The 17,798-nt window shown below is 37.5% G+C and overlaps 1 protein-coding gene across 1 annotated transcript in view; it reads right to left on the minus strand.

The window, feature by feature from the left end:
* FAM135B (family with sequence similarity 135 member B) overlaps window positions 1–17,798 on the minus strand; it is a 194,181-nt gene that overhangs the window by 87,728 nt on the left and 88,655 nt on the right. Inside the window, exon 3 of the mRNA XM_086742651.1 lies at window positions 17,561–17,640. Coding sequence (XP_086598777.1) covers window positions 17,561–17,640 — 80 coding nt within the window. The remainder of the gene's footprint in view (window positions 1–17,560; window positions 17,641–17,798) is intronic.

Here is a 17,798-nt window from a genome sequence, read left to right on the forward strand (position 1 = left end):
ACAAAGACAATTTTTTTCTGCTTATTAAAGAAGCTAAAGGAATAAAACTTTCACCTAAAAACTAACACACGTGTACAAAAAAAAATAAATTGCCGTTCTATTTGCTGAAAACCAGTTTCAGTTAAAAATAAGAACAATATCACTATAAACTAGCTTCCAAACAAGAAAACTATATTGCTAATCCATAAAAGGAAATGTTGCCATGTAAGCCATAAGCTTAATTGAAATCCAAAATGTTCTTCCATATGTTTTGTATCTTTTTAACATTTATTTGACCAGATATTTTAAAACTTCAAATGCAGTTGAGAACAAGATGGCTCCTTTCCTAGGTCAGCCAGCTCTTGTCTGATTAGTGATTTAATTGCTGAACTGTCTATACAACCTAGCACAAAAATTCTATAAAATTATTTTTTCTTATTAATTTGCTTCTCCAATTAGATTCCATCAACCTCTGCCATTGAATCACTAAATTTTTTTTTGCTTTTTAAGTATGCACATTGTCTCAATCAAAATCCTGTAGCTTCATCTGAATCATACATGCACATAAATCAGCAAGAGACCAAGCATACTTTGTCAATGCATGTCAGGCACAAGCCATTTGGCTTTCTGTCTGGGATTTTATTAAACTCCATTAATGTCCTATCTGTGATGTGCCAAGAGTATCATTAACTGTTTTCTTTCGTTGGGCTGATTTCTGGTAAGGCTGTTCATCGCCTTCAGTCTGAGTTAAGGGTCATTCAAGAAAAGGATCTTTTACCACTTTCTGAACAGTCTGCCTTTTTATTCTACATAAACTTTGCATATGTGTCATGGCCCTGCAGTAAGCTCTTAAATGGACTAAGCAACATAAGACAAAGGGGCCTGAATCAAATCCTACATATCTTCCCCAACAAAATCTGTCTAAGACTTTGAAACTGAAATGGGATCCTTTAATAGCTTCCACAACAGATAAATTGTGCCTGCATTTCCCTGATTTTTATTATTTTTTTTTTTTTTTGCTTAGTGACAATCACACTCACAAGTTTTTCTAAAGATTTAATAAAATCTTCTCTCTTTTTCTTAATCCTCTAAACTTAACCATCAACATTCCTAATAATTTTGGAACTATTAATCCAAAGTGTAGTTCATGGAGACAAATACACCTCCCTGGCATAAGCTGACAATATTCAAGACACGTGATTTGCAAGATTTGAGTTGAAATCCATGGAGTCATTTCCTGGAGGTATTATAGCTTTATTATAAAGTTCACAGAAGATAACAGATCACACCTGTGTTGCAGCTGCTTACAGCTCCCTTCCTAGTTTTTAAACTCTTTCCCAAAGTATAATAAAATTAACAGTATATATTTGAGTGACAAAACTTTGGAAAAAACCCCCATCATTTCTGCTGCTACATTTGAATTAAGAGAAGGAACACATAAGTGCATTATTCCTCTGGATTTCAGTGGTAGGAAAGTCTGAGAGAAGAACAAATATTGGAGATCCCAACTAGCAAATATTGCACTAGAGTAATCAGAAAAGTACCTATAAAGTAGGGTAAGAAGACTCAAAACTAGTAGAAAAAAAAAAAAGTCCTCTCTCTTTTCAATACTTTTACAAATGCTGGAAATCAAGGAGATCATGTTTGCCATTAACCAGGGAATAGTGATTTAAGTTAAGATTGCTCTACAGATATTAAGAAGGAGGAAAAAAAAAAAACAGAGTGCATTTTGCATAAGGCTTTTCTACTTGCTCATGTCCTTGTAAGGATAGCTGTCCTTGAAAATGAGAGCTATCGGAAGTCATATAAAAGCCCATGGATATGAATCATGGGGAAAAGACTAAAAGTTAGGTTGTTCTTATTTAAAATTAATTGAGGGAATTTAAAGACTTGATGGGAACTTTTCACATGGACAAAAGAAAGAAGGACTGTGGCTAAACTGGAAAGCATCCAAAGTAGACTTGGCATGAACCTTTAACAGAAATGGTAAAAAACTTTCATAAATTATAAGGAGGATAAAAATGAAAAAAAAAAAAAGAGGAAAGGAAGGAAGCAAGATTATAGGTTTTCTCAGTACTAAATCATCCCTATTGTATAACAAACACCTTACTGCATAAGCTGTTCAAACATCCCTGGTTTCTGGGGAAAGATGTGAAATACCATACTGAACATCTAGTTGCTTCCTTAGCATTGCATAAGCAGATTAATTTCTTGAGGAATCCATATGCAGCCCATCAGTTCACTTTACTTTTCACATCCCTATTGAGATACCTGGATATTCTTATGCATCTTTGTCCACTGCTACCAAATTCAACAGCAGTCGATGTCAGCAAGTTTCAGAGGCTCATGATCTTGAAAAAAATTTGATAATGCTTAAGTTTGTGGTATTTTAACATCCTGGATACCCTTGTGTTCCCTTTCTGTCTGAAAGTTGGAATTCAGCGGTCAGACTTAGAATTTATGTTGTTTATAGGCAAGGTGCAGACAACAAGTCATGAGCTGAGGGCACTCAGCAGGCAGAAACATTGAGAACTTATAGAGTTTACCCATACAGCATGACAACCATTTCCATGCAGTAGTTAATATTTAGCTGTTATAGACTTTCTGGACAGACATTTTAGAAACTACAACTGATATTCAGTAGTTTTCTATCACATCGTTCTTACTGTGTTACTACTCCTATCTGGAAGCTAGCCTCCAGTAAGCAAATAGCAGTAGAGGCTTAACATGTCGATCAAAAACAGTAGCTTGCAATTTTTTTTGCAAATAGCTCTTTGAGAATTTCCATCACATTGCCTTTGTACCAATTTGTGACCCAACCTTGTAATGATGGTCAGAGCTGGAATAATCTTATCTTTGGAAGGCGACAGTGGGAGTTATTGTGAAAACTCTTTAAAAAAATAAGCTTCAAATAGAAGACATGCACAGTCAGATAGGTGTTTAACCAGTGTTGTGAAGAGTTTGTGCTCCTCCCTTATTTATTACAAAAAATACAGAGTTGAGAAGGAAGGACAAAATAAAACCATAGCACAAATGCTAATCCTGTTCTAATGACCTTAGCACTGAGCTTGAAACTAGAAACTCCTGTTCCAGCTTTAGCAGACACTTGGCCTGTGGTACTAAGTAATTTACATGTGACTGGATTAGAATACTGTCTCCATATTCCTAAAGCTGGATCATAACATACAGCTCCTCACCCAATACTCTTCTATACTGAAATCTGGACAAAGGCAAAGTATCCTGGTTCTCCGAAGCATTATGCAGCCAGTAGACCTTTCTGGAGCCAGAGATGGTTGTTAGAAGCTCAGGACTTTTGGAGAAGTGATCAGTTCAGTAAACTAGCACCAAAATAAAACAATTAGGCTCTATTTTTCTTTGAATGCATTCTTTTCCTGTTTTTTTCTTACTTGCAGCTGAAGTTCTGCAGAGGATAAAGGCAAGAAGATTCTTTGGAGGATTGAATCCTGCAAAAACTGTGCCTAAACCATCCAGAATTAGGGCTGAGCATCTGACTGAATCTTAATTTTTACAACCAAATGCATAATTTAAAGCACGTTATCATGAATATCTGTTAAGCGTTTCTCTAATATCTTGTTGCCATTTTCTTAATTTCTACATTTCTCTGGCTAAAATTACTCAAATTCAACTAGTTATCTTTCATATTTTTTAATATAGACTTTTATGTTTTTTTTAGAAAATACTGTCAGGAAAAGAAATATAAGTGCATCAGTTTCAAGCAAAATTTAATCTAAAGCTGGATCAGCACCTTTGAAGAGAGCTCATGTTGGAACAGCAGCCCTTTCTTAAGTGCAGCTGTGTTTTTCCTGCTTGAAAACATCATAGAATCATTTACGATTGGGTCATTTCTGGGAACTCTCTCAAAATATATGAAAAAGCGATGGTTTTCAACTCAAGCCTCCAGGCTTTAAAGAGTAATCCCTACTGGAGTGTTTTTGTTTCTTTTCTGCTACATCCACGAAGATGTTTCATAAGGTTGAACTCTTCTGAGCTGAGGATGGCTTTTCCCTTCATGCTTTTCCCTTTCAGCAGCAGTTGCTTACTAAGGTCTACCTTGTACTCAGATTGTCACAAAACTTGCAACAACAAGGAGTCTCTGATCATCTGATGAAAAAGAGGAGAGACTTTGATCAACGCATCCAGTCACATCTGTGACTCATCCTATAGCTTTTCATTTGTTTAACTCCACCTTCTGATCTTATAAATCAAGGATACTGCTGAGGTCCCCTTGGCCTACGATGAACTATATTTGCAGAGATGGGAGTGATATCAAAGTCAAGTGTCTTCAATGACTAGGTGAGCCCTATGACTAATCCTCATGGAGTCATTGCTCCTTCTTGAATTCTTTCAGGGAAATAGGATGGAACTTGATAATTTCTTGTTTGTACAAGCACCACTAACATACTGTTTACGCTTCCCCTAGTGATAGATCAGCCACTTGATCCAAGAAGTAAAAGTGACTGCAATCAAACTTCTGTGCAGGAATAGGCTGGCTGCCTCAGGTGTCTGCATTCCCCCTTTTCCCCAGGCTGCTGATAGAACTTAAAGAACAAGGAAAGTTTTTTATCCTTTTCATCTATGATTATATTCTACACTGCAAATCAGACTATATGAAGCATGTATTTAGTCTATGGTGATCACACTTTATGAAATAGAAGTAGCTCTTCCCATACTGCCCCAAGTTTGTATTCACCATCTTGTTCTGCTCTGTGAGTATAGCCATCCGGCTTTTGTTTGCAATCACCAGGCAAGTAATCTCACAGACTCAGGCAAGCACTAAATTCAGTTCAATTCATTTCTGTTTTCATTAATTGGCTGGCTAATGTGAAATGTTAACCTAACCCCTAAGACTACCCACATCCAGCAGCTGAATAATATGTCAGGGAGCAGTCTCTTTCCTGAAGATGGTCGGCACTGAGAAGCCTCAGATTCCTTCCTTGCTTAAGCCAGTTTCCCATTCTGCATAGCAATTATGTAAATGAAGGTGAAGTTCCAGATAATTTCCATTGGTTTCTTTCAGATAATGATTTAAAAGATGAAAAACATTTAAAAACTTTCAGTTCAGTCTGGGGAAAGAGATGGCTGCTCAAACTAAAAAATTCTAAAATTATTTTTTAAAAAGGACATTTTAAAATCGACTTTCCTCTTTAGCCCAAGAGGACAACAATAAATAGATGAAAACCCACCTCCAGATGATCTTGTTCAAAGAGTTTACTTCATTGTGTGTAGTCACACAATTTCCTGTTGCAGGTAACTGCTCCCAAAACCAGGAACTTTGCAACGTAAACAGTGACTAACATTTTAGATTAAATCTATTTGATATGACATGAAAATCTTCAACATTGTTTGAATGGCTTAGAGGCAATCCATCACATAAACATTTTTATGGCCCTCACCACATCCTTACAGTGTGAGTTCTTCACCTTCTTCTTTATCTCTCACAATGCTGATTGTAGATATTGTTCATGCCTCTTTTCCAGGTGGGAACCCGAGACAGAGCATGACTTGGGCCTGTCTCCTCGGGAGTATTCAATATGAACCAATGTAAATTAGGCCTCTGAGGGAATTTGAAGAACTCAATCTAAGTGTTTTGCCTAACATTGGAGAGAAACCCTGTTGGACAGTAGGAAATGGAAGCCAGATTTCACAGTTCAGCGACAGTCTAGATTCCTTGTTCTCTGCTTCTCTTCCTGATATTGAAGAAACTTCTGTAACTGGAAATCAAAAGACGCAATAATTTGCAGTTTAAATTATTTCATTAAAACCTAAAGCGTAATTCATCAGAAAACACCCCAGCCTTCCTATTATAATCCACAAACAAGATAAATTAATTACGGAAGTCTAAAACTCTGCTTTTGCTTCCTGTGTGCAACACTGGTATGAAAGCACATAGTAATTCCTTGGATGCTGTCGGAGGTCCTTTGTAGTCTCCTGTAATCTAAATCGTGAGACTCTGAGCTGTGATGAGTGTATTTTCAATCAAATATTATTATGTCTAATAACGCAGAGATCCTTATTGTGTTATTTGGACAAGTGATTTTATTTGGTCCCACAAATATAATACCTACTTCATTAGTGGTTGAATGGAGTTATTACACTACTTCCCACTACGTAAAAGGGAGATAATTAAACCTTGATATTTTTGAGTATGTCACATGGTGAAAACTCAAATCCTAATGTCCACATACTTCTTAAAAAAGCGTCTGCTGACGTTCATCTCATTCCTACTCTCCCTGCCGTAGGCAGGGACATCTTTCACTAGATTATGTTGTTCAAAGCCATGTCCAACAGATTTTATCCGATTTTAGCTTCTTTCAGCAATAAGGAGAACACAAAGAAGGTGAAGACTAACTAATATCAGAAGAGAATGAGACATCAGATGTCTCAGATTACAGCGGCTAGAAGGGCAATGGGTGTTCCACTTGTTTCTACTATAAAAAGTTATTCATAGAAAGCAGGCCAATCCTTTATCTCAAGTGGAAATGGAAAAAAAAAAAACAAACAACAAACCAAACCCCAAAACAATGCCCCAAAACCCACCCCCCTCTCCTAGCAATTAACATTGAACATCCTTCTGCAAAGATATGCCACAGCTCAAACACCATGAACAGAACACTGGCTGAAGTTCTATGGCTTAGATTCAGAGGAAATCAGACTAGCTATAAAAATGGTTCTTTCTGGACATAAAAGAATCCATTAATAAATCCCCAATAACTTTTCCCTTTCTTTGTGACATCATTATCCTACCTGGGACATAGCTTTTCTAATGATGGAGGATTTTGAATCACCTGCTAGAGGGTGTAACTCTCTAGCTATTTGGATTCTTATTTACCTTACACATCTGGAAAGTTATTAAGTAATGTATATAACTGCATCTTTGAAGTAGTACCATGATTTTACAGATAAGACAAGGACACACAGTTTGTCCTGCTGTCTATGTTCCCTGTTTTAATTTGTAGGTCACAAGATTTTTCAGAGCAGTCCCTGACAGTGTTATCGATGGGAAATTAAACTGACTAGTGTTCCTTGGCTGGAATAATAAATTAAGCAAATACTTCTGAAAGACCCACATGTACACTTGAATGCACAGAAAATTCTCTCATTTTTCTAATTTATGGTCACATCTAACACATAATGTTAAGCTTCAGAGCTACTGACCACAGAGTAATGTCCTAGAGAACTGTTAATAACACAGAATGCTTTGCTGAACCTCAAATTCAATTCCTGGTTCATCAAAATTCAAGCCTGGTTTCTATTTCCCAGTATATTCTTTGTCCATCTATGAAATTTATGGTGCAAATATAATCAGAGTTTTAGTCTTACTAAATATAAATAAACAAACTACACCACTTCCACAATTTCATTTTCAATTAATAAATCACTGTGCCATTCTGGAAGGAAAATGTGAATACATTTTTTACATCATATAGCTTTTTTTTTTTCTATTAGTGGCAGAATGAAGTCCAAAGCAAATAATAAGAAAGTTGTTCTCACACTGGAGTCTTCTCCTTGCTCTTATTTTTCACCTTGAGAAACCATTCGGAAGCATTATGCAAAATCTTGAATCAAGCTATCATCTTTGATTATTTGCTGGGAAAGACAAGGGTACCATTTGCTCTCTCTGTTGACTGTCACCTTTCCTATTTTTCATTATTACTTGCCTAATTTGCATAGATACATGAAGACACAAACTGCAATCACAGCCTTTTTGTGCCAGGTCTTTTACAAACACAATGGAAATGTCTCTCTGTGCAGAAGTTCCTGCAACTTCCTCTACAGTAAATGGACAGAAATAGGTGTGATTCAACTCATCTTAAAATAGATATGTTAAATTACTGCCTCAAATTACCTGTTTCTCTCCTCAGACTATAAAGGGAGACTGGTTGATCAGCTTAGGTGGCGACACTCACAGCATAGATATCAGCAGTTAGATAAGATTATTTTTACCCTTAGTCACATGTTCTCAGGGCTTTTTCCATCTTACAAGCATAATTCAAGTTACAGATTATTTATTGCTTGCCCTTAGAATACAGCCTAACACATCATTACAATACAACTATTTCCTGCTAGTACAGAAAACTTGGCGAAAGCTTTCTAGCTTATTATAAATCATGTAAGATACCCTTCCCAGGGAACAGCTACCATTAACTGTAACTGTTAAGAATATATGCAGATGTTTTAACTAATTAATATCTACTTCTTACATAGCAACTGTCATCTATAGATCTCAGGATATTTAAATCCCATTTTTTTATTCTCTTCTGCATCCCATGGACACTAGGACATCCTGATGACCTACACTCTCAGGAAGCCATCACTCCTTGTGACATGTCTGTAAAGATTTGCCAAGCAGAACATTGGGACATCATGCACCATCCATAAGAATTTTTAAAGAAAGGCTTAGAAATAGTTGTGGCCCCCATACAAAAATACAGTTGCACCTTACTGAAATTGTAGCCAATTAGTTCCTACTAATTTAGACCCCAAAGTCCTTCAGCTCAGATGACTCATGAGACTTCATATTTATCACCTTGGTTGGGTAGTAAAATCTTCAACCCAGAATTACCTGCTAAATATGAAGGTAAAACATATGAAGGGGATGAGGTGACCAAGAATGTAATCATACTAAATGAACTCCTTACTGGAGAATCCCCCTAAGACATGGCTACAGACATGCAGACATGCCCTTTCTTTATAGGAGCTGAACTATCTAAAAACTGTAGAAAACAGTTTTTAGAAAAACAGAAAGCTGGGGGTTACAGAATACAAGTCCTATGAGGGGCAGCTGAAGGAACTGACATCATTTAGCCTGGAGAAAAGGAGGCTGAGGGGAGACCTTGTTGGTCTCTACAACTACCTGAAAGGAGGTTGTAGTGAGGCGAATGTTGGTCTCTTTTCCTAGGTGACAAGGGATAGGACAAGAGGAAATGATCTCAAGTTGTGCCTGGGGAGGTTTAGATTGGATATTAGGAAAAGTCTTCACCAAAAGGGTTATCAACCACTGGAACAGCCTGCCTAGGAAAATGCTTGAGTCACCATCCCTGGAGGTATTTAAAAGTCATGTAGATGTCACAGTTAGGGACCTGGTTTAATAGTGGACTTGGTAGTGTTAGGTCTACTGTTGGACTCCATCTTAAGTGTCTTTTCCAACATAAATGGTTCTATAATTCTACAAAAACACTCAGTTGTGATGTCTGTCTATTTCTTAGGTAACATAAATCCAGCACAGTGTCATCTTCTGAAGAATTTTCTAGTATTTTTATAGACCTCTGTTCGGTATGCTGTATTCCCTCTGATATATCTTACCTAGAGGGAATATGAGGTTACTAGAACTGTCAGTTACACATGATACTGCCCCAAGTTCACACCAAATTCAACAGATGCAGGACAAACTTTCATTTTTATCCGTTATATCCGTAGAAAGACAATATACTTGTTATTCAATCTTAGCACTAACTCTGCTGTACCATCCTTTCAGGTACTTGGAGCTCATAGGAATTTATAACTCCGATGAACTGCTAAGGTAAACTCATTCTGGTTTTGGCTCTGATAACAGACTTGTAGGAGCTTTGCTGGTAAAACAGGGTTGTCTCCTGAATAGAATTCTGGGTAAATTGTGTGGGTTTTTTTCTCCTGTGATCTATATAAAGTTGTTATATGCTAGTTTGTAACAGTCGATTGTCAAGATTTTCATAATTTGTAGGAGGCTATCAACTTTTAATGTGACTTTGCCTTTTAGGCACTCAGTGAACAGGAAATATTAGATCTTATTTCAGATTTTAAGCTGTGATAGGTTATTTAGTTAGCCTATTTTGACATACTAGTTTCGCAAGTATCTTTCTACTGAAACTTTAGTGTTTTAGGCTGAGGGGAAAAAAAAAAGATGGAAGCAATACATATAAGCAATGACTTCTGAAAATTTAGTCTCTAAAGGCAACAAAACAGGGTTGAACCTGCCACATTCATCTGCATGTATTGAGTTGCATATCTGCTTTTTAGAAGGCTTGAAAATTCAGTTGCTGAAGCTTGAAAATACACAGTCTTTAGCAGAGGAATACTCACGCACACCCTCCATTTTTACACTTGAGCTAAAGTAAGTCTATTTTGAAAGTGCAAAGACAACAATTTTCAGACACAAACTCTATGCATCATCATTTTCCTATTTCAATGTTTGAAGAGACTCAGTTTAGTTTTGAAATACTATGTTTAGCATATTTATATTTGGAATAAATGCAGATGTTATATTTAGGATAAATAATCTCTAAAGAAGATACTATTATTTTTTAAATTGCTTGATCAAAAAGTTCAGAACGTTTTCTCCCTCAGTGTGACTTTTGATTAAAGTTGCACATTTCTGAGATTAATCCTTTATCTTAACCTTGCCTTTTGACATTTTGAATTAGCCTCGTGGAAAGAATTACATAAAGCTACCTCTCTACCCATACATAGATTCAGCAATGATAAAAAGCAAGATGTCCTATTAATTTCCTTGTATGAAAGATCCTAACATAAATGCAGTCTCTTATCACTGTATTGCTCTATAAACCAAGGTTCATTTCTCAGACACAATGAAATGGGAGATGATAGAATAGCTGACCCACTTAGGATCAGTGGAAAGTTTTGTCTTTGCTTTCTAAAATACTTAATGTTTTGTTAAAACAAACAGAATCTATGCTTTTTGTAATGTTCCTTTCTGTTTCTAAACTCATTGCCAACTCCCTAAGAGCCATGTTCAGTTAGAGAATTCACATCTGAAAATAATTCTGTGCTTCAGAAACTTAAGTGAGCAGACATTCGTTTGTTTTGTCACCTAATTGTGTAGCTGACACTCATATATTTATTCCAAATATTAATTCAGATGAAAAAATTCCCTGAATAAAGTATGGATGATCACAATAGGACAACACATAGATTTTCATCAGTGTAGACTAGGAGGAAGTAGTTATCTGCATGCAATTTACCTACTTATTAGTGTAAATAACTATTTAATGTTTAGAGCCGTGGTGGAGTTTAAAGGACTTTCAAAATTGAACCTTACATTAGACTGAAGGCAGCAAGGATCACTGTGTGGGGAAATCAGAGACATATAAGTAAACCTGGAAGAGAAGAGAGCTCTGTGAAGGCCCAGTTCACACCAGAGTAGGTCTGAAAAAGCTGTATGGCCTATTTAACCACAGAGCTGAAGTTCATCCTTGGCCTCACACAGCAGAAATACTGTGTTGGCTCTCTGCATCTGAGCAACTGGATTCTGTTTCTGTTAGACCTTCAGGTGGCCACTGATGATCAAGTTTTGTGTCTCAGAATCACTGCCTAGGGGAAAATACCCATCCCATGTGTTGGTGCTTAGAGGCCCTTCCTTGTTCTGGCTTTCTCTGCTGACCAACTCCCAATTTTGGGTTGGGATGCTGTTCAGCACCTCCAAGAGTGTAGCCTACCCTACTGCCATCTGCGTGACCTGCCCCAGCTTCTGGAGGGGGGAAGGGAAGGTATCCTGCATAGTTCAGGGTCTGCAATGGAAAATCTCCCAGTCACAAATATGTCTTTTCAGTTTCCATCCTTTGAGCCATTTATGAAAGACCTTGATGGGAAGAGAATTGATACATGCACACAGAAGTAGCACATCAGTCAGAGATGTCTTTGCTTTACTCCTTTTCATCTTTTTTTTTCCCTCTATTCCTTTCTTCTTTTCTCTTGGAATATCATGCAATTAGTTCTGTTTAGATTGTGGATTAACAGGTCTTAAAATGTCTGACCATCTCTTATGATCTCACAGCTAATGAGATTTTCTAAGACAACTCATCCCCGAAATAACATTTCTCACAGTAAGATCCCCTCTAGATACAATTTGTATTTGTCAAGTATGCTTTATTTTATATATAAAATACGTATTTATTTTCAGATTCCTTTAATAAGCTTTGAAAACAAAACCATGTGTTTGTTAAAGCATGAATCTCTCCCCCCTTTTCTCCTGCTTCAAAAGCAGTAAGCTTATCTTCACTTAATGAAGGCAGAAATTACCTTTCAAAAAGTTATTTGAACTAATGACTGCAATTTCATACTGTTCCACAAGTTATGGTGCTGTTTCTTCTTGCTCTAATGAGCAACTAACTGCAAATGCTTGTTTTGACTCCATTAAGAAGCCATTTAGAAGAAAAGGTTTTTCTTTAATAATCAAAGTAGAATTCCTTCACCAGGAACTTCCTTGAGATATCAAAATACTAATAAAGAGATTAGGATCACTAATTGTTTATTAAAAACAGGCACAAACAGTTCATTAAGGAGCATGTCAGAAACATAAATGACCCTTCAAATTAGGTCTTAGCTGCAAGGTAGTCACACATCAACATTTAATTTATAGACAAAGACATTCAGTGTGGATGATCGTGAACTTGTATAGCACAATGCAGACATAGGTCTGCAATATTCTTCATTTTCTGACACTCTCTCCTACTTTCCTTTTTGGATATAACAATTTAAATCATGCTAATTTTTTCTTGTCGCCTCATGTCAGATATTCCCTGCTCCTTGCAGGGGGGTTGGACTAGATGACCTTTGAAGGTCCCTTTCAACCCTAACCATTCTATGATTCTATGAGAAAGCATCAAACTGTGTTTACATGAAACATCTCTACATCACCAATCAAAAGAGTTAATGTGTAGTGCTAGTCACAGTTACTTTTTCTTGACTTGTCTGGAAGAAATATTGCATCTTATCTCCCTTGCCTTATATGAGATAGATGAAGAAGGAACCATATTCCTTGGCTGTCTTTGGATTTCTGCACTCTTAGACAGTAACCCAATTTAACTGACTAAAATTAGGTGTACCACTGCTACAATCAAATAAATATTACCCTGGTAGGTCATAATTTTTCTTAAATACTTTATATTGTTTGTAATTAGATTTTCAGGCCAAGGTTTCAAAAATATTTTTTCTGTTTGAAAAGTTTTGAAAATTGGTAATGTAGTACTTCTGGATTTGAGAAACAAAGGAAATCTGGAACCAAATCAAAGTCCTAAGTAATTTCTTTCATTATATGCCACACAAAATAATTTTTTTTTCTTAATAGTCACTCGCCAAAATTTTCCTTGGCTTGTAAGGTAAACAGCTAGGCAAGCTGGCAGTACATGAGAATGAGGCATAGTGGGTCTAAATACAGAACTTAAAAAAAAAAAAACAACTGCAGCTTTCACTAATAAAGAATAATTCTTTCTCAAAACAGTAATGCATCCAGGTGGTGTGTAGACTATTGCAAAACACTGCAGAGGAAATGAAAATTTATACTTTTCCTGAGATTTGGCTTAGCCGGCATCTTCAACAACGTAATCCACCTTCATATTCTTTGTAGGCAATAATGCTGCTGAGATTTACCCCATGCATACCATCTTCCTTAAGTTATTCTCAGCTATACTGTTCTTCTGGTCTCCACCATTCTCCACTCCTTCAAGTGGTGCAGGAAATCAAGATAAAACAACAAATCCTCTTTCTGACCAGTGTTATTGCTCCCAGTGTTTTGACCATTGATCTTGTGTTCTTATGGGCAAACTTTAAAATAAAAATATTTGAAAGATATATTTTTAGGATAAGATCCTGCAGCCTTTCATCTTGTATCTCTAGCCTGGAAATGACTATGTATTCATAACTTCTATGAATCCTTGTTGCCACATTTATATGGTAGCCTAAAAACATCTGGAAGACGCTCAGTGGATCATAAAACAACTCAGCCAAGGAGCTAATTATACAAACGCGCTACTGTGAGAGGGCATTTTCACTTCCCCCATTCCTTTAGCTGTTCGTGCTTGAGTCATGCAGATTCAGACCACTGTATGCTGCAGGTGGACACCATCACACAGCAACTTTAACAATCCATGCTGCTGAAGAGCACCAGAGGTAAAAGCCTCATAAATCCACTTTTAGAAGGGTGTTTCTAGAGTTTAGCTTTAAGATATGTCTGCATTAGCTCAGCCCTGCAGAACTGATGCTGAGGCCAATGGAGTATGTGCTGTTATGAACTGCACAAGAACAAGATGAGAGCATAATTTCTTCTTCATAAGCCAAAAGCAGGCTGCATCAGTCATGATATCTATTCAAAAACAGGAAGCTAAATTTCATGGGAGCTGAAAACCTGCATGAGAGCAACTAAAGACTGCACAACAAGACTTGTTCCTTTTCTCCTTTTCATTGCTGAAAAAGTCACCAGCCATCAGTCTTTTCTTGTCTAAGGAAACCCATCTTGCTAAAAATGCTTAGGAATATGAATAACATGTATAATTTTTATGAATATATATATGTGCATATATATATACACACTACATGGCATATATATGTTCATACAGCCTGACTCAAAACAAGGTAACGTGCAGCCTTAATGACCTAAGTGACCAAACCACAGGCGCTACTGGGCTCCAGCACAACCCTCCTTTGCTTCAACTGGGGCACGTAGCCCATTCTCTTCCCACAACATAGACAAGGATGCAGCGAACGTGTAGACCATGTAGTAGGTTGTCAAGATTTCCTGATCTGTCCTGTGCCACGAATGGAGTGCTTGCTGGCAACCACCAAGGGAATGACTGATACAGGCTTCAGTTTTCCCTCTGCTGAATTCTTGAAAACTGCTCTTTTTTTTTTTTTACCTCTGTTGCTGAAAACATCTAGTGGGAAGCATATATCACTAATGCTGTCAGTTCCCCTGGTTTTATTGTAAATTCTGCAAAACTTAATAAAAATAAAAGGCCACATGCTCTGGAAGATAAATACTACCTCTTATTTATTTTATATATTTACATATTTTATATATTTTATTACTGGATATATTCACTGATTTTACTTTATAAAATTACATAATTATTTTCAAAATATATTCTGAGTTCTCATAGATCCCCCAAATCTGATAGGGAAAAGACTAAAAATATTTCCTTTAAACTAAACTCACAAATCACATGTATTTTGTATTCATTCTTGTTGGTGAGGTGGGAGTTTATTCACTATTTTATAACACCCTTTTTTTGTTGTAATACTACTTTAATAGGAGTGTCTTACTGAAACATGCACAGCAATTTAATTAGTCTTATCCCAGCTATCCACATACTGAGAGAGATCAGTGGCAGGAGAACAAAAAGAACATTATGGCCTGTTTGCCTTTAAGTTCAGTCGCATTAAATGTTGCTCACTTGCAGGCCTATGAAATTAATTAGGAAGTACTTGCAAAGATAGCCAAGAAAAAAAACTGTTTAAAGCCTTAACAGCTTAAATACCCTCTGTCTTGATGTTAGCCCTATAAAGCTATTAGACTCCAGTCTGGATTGCATTAGCACTGTAAAAGTCAGCTGCTAATCCTGTAACCACACTGCCTGCCTGGGCTCTCGCCTGCCCATGCTTTTACATGAATTGTTTCTAGCAAAGATGAAAGAAGATGGGACACTGAAGATGTATCAAGCAGAAGAAAATATTAACCCGAATAAAAAGTAAATACAGAAAATAGCTGAGTTTCTTCCTTAAAATAGTACAATCATCCCTGGTTCAGTATAGAATAGGAGTAGTTTAAGGTTTTTGCTGTTTGTCGTTTTTTGTCCCTAGAAAGTAAAATTCTACCTATCTTCATACTGAAAGTGTTTCACTAGTTCAAGACAACTATGCCAGAAATGATTGTAATTTGAGGACATTTCCAGACAGCAAAGAAACTCCAAGAGATTCAGAATATGTCAAAGGTGAATTACACTGGAACATGATGAAAAATAATTTTCTTTCTTCCTTAGGGTTTTTTTTTACACTAAAGGATTTTCCAAGCCTTGACTACATTAGTTCATTTATTTATTTATTTATTTCCCAAAGAAATGTCTTTATTCAGATTCTGAGTTTGGGATTTTTTTTTTTGTTGACTTCTTCATATTTTTGTACACTTTGCATTTTATACAAATATAATTTGTCTAGTAATTTTATATTTCAATGTCTCTTAGTTAATTAGATTTCCAAATTGAAAAGTACATTTTTACTTAGAGAGAAGAGAATCTTTAATCCACAAAATAATGTTAAACTGGAAAATTTGCAAAAGTAAAAAGTTTAAAAAAACCCCGAACATTATATCCAAGCTCAGGAATTTATTAATCCCACACTCACATTTTTTCTTCCTCTGTGTGCAACATTGAATCAAAAAGACTTTATAAGTTATTCTGTAAAAATTATGGCTAACATTGTGTATTGGGTTTGTGAGGCAAGGTTTTGGCAGTGAAGAGGCTCAAGGGGCAGCTTCTGTGATAAGATGACAGAAGCTTCCCCTGTGCCAGGCGGCTCCAAGACAAACATGCCGCTGGCCAAGGCTTTGCCCATCAGCAATGGCAGTACTGCCTCTGTGATAACATATTTAAGAAGGGGGAAAAAAACTGCTGTGGAACAGCAGATGGATAGAGGAATGAGAATATGTGAGAGAAAAAACTCTGCAGACACCAAGGTCAGTGAAGAAGGAGGAGCAGGAGGTGCTCCACAGACCAGAGCAGAGATTCTCCTGCAGCCTGTGGTGCAGCCCATGGTGAAACAGGCTGTACCCCTGCAGCCCATGGAAAAGGCCATGCCGGAGCTGGTGGATGCCTGAAAGAGGCTGTGACCCCATTGGAAGCCTGCACTGGAGCAGGCTTCTGGCAGGACCTGTGGACCCATGGACAGAAAAGCCCACGCTGGGGCAGGTCTGCTGGCAGGACTTGTGACCCCATGGGGGACCCATGCTGGAGCAGTCTGTTCCTGAGGGACTGCACCCTCTGGAAGGGACATGTGCTGGAGGAGTTTGTGAAGAACTGCAGCCCGTCAGAAGGACTCATGTTGAAGTTCATGGAGGACTGTCTCCCATGAGAGGGACTCCATGCTGGAGTAGGGGAAGATTGTGAGGAGGAAGAAGCAGCAGAGACACTGAGCACAACTCCCATTCCTTGTGCCTCTGCACTGCTGAGGGGGCAGGAGGTGGAGAAAATGAGAGCGAAGTCGAGCCTGGGAAAAAAGGAGGCGTAGGAGGAAGGTGGTTTAAGTCTTGGTTTTATTTCTCATTACTCTACTCTGATTTGATTGATAATAAATTAAATTAATTTCCCCAGATCAAGACTGTTTTTCCCGTGGTGGTAATTGGTGAGTGATCTCCCTATCCTTGTCTTGACTCATGAGCCTTTCATCATATTTTCTCTTCCCTGCCCAGCTGAGGAGGGGAGTGACAGAGTGGCTTTGGTGGGCACCTGGAGTCCAGCCAGGGTCATCCCATTACACACTGAAACAATTTTCAGCCAGAAATAATTTAGAATAGTGAACCAACTCTTTCCATTGTCAGCAAGGAAAGCCACGTATAAGAGAGACAGCTTGCAGATAAGATGGTGAGAATTTCCTCTGCTTTTCTGACAGACACAAGGACCAAAACTCAACTTAACTCAGCCCAATCCCATACCAGAACAGAGAGCTGTGAATCTGCTGATTATTAGGGAAATCCAAGTTTGGATCCAAATCCAGCTTGACCTGTTCCCCACACACACTGTCATCCTCCATGCTGCCCCATCTCCAGTTAAGTCACATCCCTCTGGGACCTGCTTACCTGTCTGTCCTGCAATTGTAGCAAACAGCCTGTGGGGAATCCTGGATGGGATCTTCAGTCCAGCTCTTATCTGGTAATACCTAAGAAGAAAGAATTAAAAATGACATGCTGTTAGATAGGTGATTACTTGATCCAACCTAAAATTCTATAAGAATTCTGGGTATCCACACGCAAACAGTGTTCAAGAGAACAGGTATGCTCAAAAATACGGTTTGGTTTTAACTAAAGTGGGTTTATA

The sequence above is a fragment of the Chlamydotis macqueenii genome, chromosome 2 (assembly GCF_036417535.1).
Source record: "Chlamydotis macqueenii isolate bChlMac1 chromosome 2, bChlMac1.mat, whole genome shotgun sequence".
Taxonomy (NCBI): domain Eukaryota; kingdom Metazoa; phylum Chordata; class Aves; order Otidiformes; family Otididae; genus Chlamydotis; species Chlamydotis macqueenii.